Below are 5,851 nucleotides of genomic sequence, written 5' to 3' on the forward strand. Positions count from 1 at the left end.
GATGTAACATGACAGATGTAGTCACATGACAGATGTAATCACATGACAGATGTAATGACTGTGATTTCCTGCTGTGGTTTCCGTGGAGTGGCGTCTCCATGCTCAGTGTTGACCTCTTGGCCTCTGCAGTTCACAGTAAACGGGTGATGTGTTCTCATAAGAGGCTCTTGAAGGCCGAGTGAGAGCGGCTGTGCAGTCGAGCAATCAGCGGCATCATCACAGAGGGAAATTGCGAGCGGTGCTGATGACAGAAGAGCAGCAGTGAGAGGATGAGAGGGTGAGAGGGTGAAAAAGAGCTTTGACTCATTTTCTGGATCATATTTAGAGAGAATATGCTCCTTTGTTCTCTCCCTGGTTACAACATGTCTGACTTTAATCATCATCAGTGCTCATTTAAGACTCATTTTATTACAGATTAGAGGAACAGTTCAGGATTTTAAACAAGGAGCTTCTTAAACAATAATAGACACAAAGAAAACACATTTAACATGAATGAGACATTCTGCTGAGAGGTGAAAAGACAAACTCACAGTCATCACTCGTGATCATGTTTACTGTCAAACACAAGCGACACGTGGTGGTGAGACTCTGTGTGTGTGTGTGTGTGTGTGTGAGACTGTGTGTGTGTGTGTGTGTGTGTGTGTGTGAGACTACTGGTGTGTGTGTGGTGTATGAGACTGTGTGTGTGTGTGTGAGACTGCTCGTGTGTGTGTGTGTATGAGACTGTGTGTGAGGATGAATGTGAGGGTGAATGTGAGAGTGACCTATCCAGAATCCAGAATGTGACTCCGCCTTTCACCGTGTGTCAGCTGGCGTTGACTCCGCCCCCGTGACCCTTCTTAATTGTTTAACCCTGTTATATTTTCATGTTGTTCTTTTTTGTCGTTTTCTTCTTCTCCTGGATTTCAGACACTGATCATGAGATGAGATGATGTGGAGGCTCTGCCCTCTTGCCTGTGGAGGCTCCGCCCTCTTGCCTGTGGAGGCTCCGCCCTCTTGCCTGTGGAGGCTCCGCCCTCTTCCTGCAGCCTCAGCAGAACCTGACGAGCGTCAGGTGTCGTTGATGATTGTGAAGTAGAGCAGCAGTATAAAACCAGAGCAGGAACATCACATGTCCACTGGGCTCCTGAGGACCAGCTGCTCATTTCACTCACTCACACAAACGAACATGGAGCTCTTCCTAAGGTCAGAAATGGTCTCCAGTTCCAGGTTCAGTTCTAGTTGTGGATTTGCTGAAACTTGTCTCTCTTTGTCTGTTCTTCAGGATCTCTTGGAGTTCTCTGCTGCTTTTCACTGCTGTCTCTAGTTTTCCTGCAACAAATGAAGGTAAAAATAAAAGATTCTCAGTAAACGCTGAATATGTGGTTTGAAGAACAACTCAATCTGTGACCTGGATCCAACGCTTTCAAACATGTTCCACAGGCTACAAAAATCCTCCTGGAAGCTTCTGGAACTACAGAGCAGGTCGTGCATCACCAAACCTCAGGTCTGGAGCTCTCCGTCCTCGCATGTCTCAGCAGTTTGACCCTGTGTCTGCTGGAGGTGGACAGTCTGCAGCAGCGTCCACACAGTCCAGCTCTCCCCCTGCAAACCAGTCTCCACTCGGAGCAGCAGCTGCCAACATGGCGGCTGTCCGTTTGAGTCCTCCTGTCTGGGGGAAGAAGACCCCTGTTCTGCAAAGCTCCCAAGTGTCAGAACCTGCAGATGATGTGGTCTCTGTGACCGCAGACTCTCCTCCTGAAGCCGAGCAGCCGGTGGATGGTTCCTGGGTGGTGGTAGACCCGAGCAGATGGTTTCCAGATTTCGGTGCTAGGGCACCGAGTCCTGAGGCTGCAGCTCCACAGAGCGTGAGTGAGACGTCTCCGCCACGGCCTCCGTCCTACATCATCCAGTCCAGAAATGGCTTCCAGCGAGCACGAGAGCACAGGTCCAGCTTAAAGTATGTAAAAGAATACCTGATGCCACAAGTGATTCCTTCTGACCCTGAAGACGAGGCTATGGAGCTCCCACCAGAGCCTCAGGCTGAAGAGGGACAGGAAATCTGGGGTAAAGACCGAGGATGAGCGTCTGTTAAACGGTTTGATCATGTGACATAACTCCTGACTTTTGTCTTCCAGGGTGAACATGGTGGAGGATCCTTGGAGATTCTGTGACTTAAATAAAGTTCTTGACCTGATCAAAATGTCCGTCTCCTGTTTAAACTTTGACCTTCAGGTTATTTGAATGTTAACACTGCTACAGCATTAGCTTACTAGCGCCACCTAACGTAGCTCTGGGATGTTGGCTAAAGACTCGACAGTATCACATGTTTGTCTGGGTAAGAGCTGAGGTTCACTTTAAACCTGGTCTCTACCAGACCAGCTGACTTGTTCACCCTGTCATAACTTGCACCTGGACATGGTTTTAGCCATAAGACTGCCGTGACACAGGTGACCACACGAGGCAGCAGAGGACCAGTGGCTTGTGTGTCCCTGTGAGATCACTCCTAGAACCACAGATTCTCTCAGGACTTTGAGTGGTTTATTAACAGTGGGATTATTAAAGACGTAGACATGTTAGGATCACAGACCACTTTTTTTTTATAAGCTATAAAGGTAATGTGCTTCTACCTGCAGGGGGTGTGACTCAGACTTTAACAGTGAGTGTTGAGTTTCCAGCTGATTCTCATTGAAGCTTTTGTTCCTGAAATCATAGCTGCTCTGAGGGGTCAGAGGTCATGGAGAGTGTGTGTGTAGCCCACTCTCCACTTTGAAGCACAGGAGACGAAGAATCCTCTTTGATTTGGTCTGTGAGGTGACTTCAACACACAGATGTTTGAAAATGCTCTCAACTGTCCTCCATGTCTGTCCATCAGTCCTCAACTGTCTCTTAGCAACAACCACATAAGGGTGAAGAAACCCGGAGGCGGAGCCTTCTGAAATAATCCAGCAGCCTTTACCTGAACCAGGTTAACAAGGTCTGGAGGACAGCTGGACATTTTGTTTGTAGATGGATAAATCCAGTAATTAACTGAAGGAGCAATTAAACAGTGAAACAATGGTGTGAGGAGAGCAGGACATCAAACATCAGTCATTGTTGTTACATTGTGATTCTGTGTCACTTTGTCAAATCACTGCAAATCTAAAAAAAGTCTCCTGATCCACGAGTTTATCAACGATCTCTTTATTTCAGTTCAACAACAGCAGGACACAGTTTTCATATCTGCTAACAAATGCTAACGGCTGTTTAAAGACACAGGAGCTGCTGGTGCTCTGCTGCCTCGTGTGGTCACTTTGTGTCCCTGAGGTTAATCTGAATGAACGATTTTAAATGCCGAATTCAATAAAATCAGACGTTTGAGCTTAGTGATGGAGGCAGCGGTGGATCAGCAACTCCTGTGTGTGTGATGTTAAAATCACTGGTTTTCTCTATGGGCTTTGGTGTGGGAGACTGAGTGGTTTATAAACTTCAGTTTCCTGGTGGAAAAATCTGTGTAACCGTGAGATAAAGACATGATCATGTGACATAGATATCGTAGACTTAAACTAATGTAAATCTTAATTGATAAGTTTTTTTTAAAGAGCTAAAATCTGTGTTTTTATGTGTAAAACTGACGTCTGTAAACCACTCACTCTCCCACACCGAACCCCAGAGAGAAAACCAGTGATTTTAACATCACACACACAGGAGTTGTTGATCCACTGTTGCCTCCATCACTAAGTTCTAATGTCTTATTTTGTCAATTCTGCATTTAAAATCCTTTGTTCAGATTGACTTCAGTGACACAAAGTGACCACACGAGGCAGCAGAGGACCAGCAGCTCCTGTGTCCCTGCAGCTAAAATCACTGATTTTCTCTATGAGGTTTGGTGTGGGAGAGTGAGTGGTTTACAAACTTCAGTTTCCTGTTGTAAAGTCAGTCTAACAGTGAGATGTTTTCACTGAGAGCCTCTCTCTCAGCAGCAGGGGGCGCTCTCACATAAGGTCAGTAACCTCAGCCTCAGAGTGTCCACGAGTCTCGTGGTCTTGTCACAGGTCCGGGATTTGACCCGGGATAACGTAGCAGTCCGTGGGTCCAGAGGAGTTGAAGGGGATCATGTCCAGAGAAATCTCCGCCTCACATTGGTACTGCAGGACAGAGGGCAGCAGAGAGCTCTGCAGCTTCTGAGACTCGTCAGAAAGCGCAGAGACTGCGTCAAAGTTGTGCAGAGCAGCGGCGTGAGGCGGCGGCATGCATGCGCTGATCCTCGGGGCCCCGGGGCCCGGCGCGCTCACGCACGCCTCCTTCTGCAGCGTGGTGTCGTGGTGATAGGACACGAGCTCGTTACTGAAGTCCACGGCCTCCACCGTGGACGTGGAGCAGTACTTGTTGCAGCCCAGGATGGTGGAGAAGGCTTTCCGGAAGTCCGCGTTGAAGGCGTAGATGACTGGGTTCAGGGAGGAGTTGGCCCAGCCGAACCACACGAAGATGCTGAAGGTGGTGTCACTGACACAAGGGGGCGCTCCCACTTCGTCCGAGTCACAGAAAGGAACGATGCAGTTGAGGACAAAGAAGGGAAGCCAGCAGAAGACGAACACGCCCACGATGATGGACAGAGTCTTCAGGACCTTCGTCTCTCTCTTGAAAGTGGTTTTCAGAGAACTTTCGTCGTGCGTGGACGCGCGGTGCAGGCGGTGGTTTGGCGCGCGCGGTCCCGCCGCTCTCTCCAGAGAAGAAATCCGTCGGATCTGGGTTTGCGCGATGCGGAAAATGCGCGTGTACGTGCCCACCATGATGAGCACGGGGATGTAGAAGCTGATGAGGGACGAGGAGATCGCGTAGGTCCGGTTCAGGCTCGCGTTGCAGTCGTCCGGGTTGTGCGTCGTCAGGTTGTCCACGCGCGCGCGGTGCCAGTTGAGCTGCACGGGGATGAAGGAGATGAGGATGGACAGAGTCCACGCGACCCCGATCATCAGGAAGGCGAACCTGCGCGTCATCTTGCGCTCATACCTGAAGGGACTGGAGATGGCCCAGTACCGGTCCATGCTGATGACGCACAGGTTGAGGATGGACGCGGTGGAGCACATGATGTCAAAGGCCACCCACGTGTCACAGAAGCGGCCGAAGAGCCAGATCCCCGCCACCTCGGACACGGCTCTCCACGGCATCACCAGCACCGCCACGAACAGGTCCGACACCGCCAGAGAGATCACGAACGAGTTGGTGACTTTGGAGCGAAGGTGGCGGAACTTGATGACGGCGGCGCAGACCAGAGTGTTCCCCAGCAGCGTGGACACGATCAGCGCGCACAGGACGCAGCCGGTGAGCGCGCGGAGGCTCACACCTCCGGGTCCTGGTGCTGGTCCTGGTGCTGGTCCTGGTCCTCCTCCTGCTGTGACCACCTGCTGCTGTGGGTCCTCCATGGATGGATGTCCAGACTCAGAGTGTCCTCGTGCTGCGCGTCTCTGCTCCACACTGACACTGACCCACACACACACACGCACGCACACACACACACACACACACACACACACACACACACACACACACACACACACCTCTCTCACACACATGCACACACACACACACACTCTCACACACACGCACACACACACACACACTCTCACACACACCACGCACACACACCTCTCACACGCACACTCTCTCTCTCTCTCACACACACACACACACGCGCCACACACACTCTCTCACACACACACACACGCACACACTCTCTCTCTCTCTCACACACACACACACACACGCGCACACACACACTCTCTCTCACACACACGCACACACATGCGCGCGCGCACGTCTCTCTCATCAGCACAGTTAATCACCATACATCAAACTAATTTATAATGTAATAAATTACAATGTAGTGTAATAT

General features: G+C 50.3%; 2 protein-coding genes across 2 annotated transcripts; one reads left to right on the forward strand and one right to left on the reverse strand.

The window, feature by feature from the left end:
* The first annotated feature begins 1,123 nt into the window (after positions 1 to 1,123).
* Positions 1,124 to 2,176, forward strand: LOC122759587. Its single transcript, XM_044014517.1, has 4 exons — positions 1,124 to 1,185; positions 1,265 to 1,326; positions 1,423 to 2,046; positions 2,118 to 2,176. Exons 1-4 carry the CDS (start codon positions 1,169 to 1,171, stop codon positions 2,120 to 2,122), a joined length of 708 nt encoding a protein of 235 aa, XP_043870452.1. The 5' UTR covers positions 1,124 to 1,168; the 3' UTR covers positions 2,123 to 2,176.
* Positions 2,177 to 3,997: 1,821 nt separating this feature from the next.
* On the reverse strand, positions 3,998 to 5,141 carry LOC122759583 (D(5)-like dopamine receptor). The gene has a single exon (XM_044014513.1). The coding sequence runs from the start codon at positions 5,124 to 5,126 to the stop codon at positions 4,008 to 4,010; it is 1,119 nt and encodes a 372-aa protein (XP_043870448.1). The 5' UTR covers positions 5,127 to 5,141; the 3' UTR covers positions 3,998 to 4,007.
* Between the last annotated feature and the right edge of the window lie 710 nt (positions 5,142 to 5,851).

The sequence above is a fragment of the Solea senegalensis genome, linkage group LG18 (genome assembly GCF_019176455.1).
Source record: "Solea senegalensis isolate Sse05_10M linkage group LG18, IFAPA_SoseM_1, whole genome shotgun sequence".
Taxonomy (NCBI): Eukaryota; Metazoa; Chordata; class Actinopteri; order Pleuronectiformes; family Soleidae; genus Solea; species Solea senegalensis.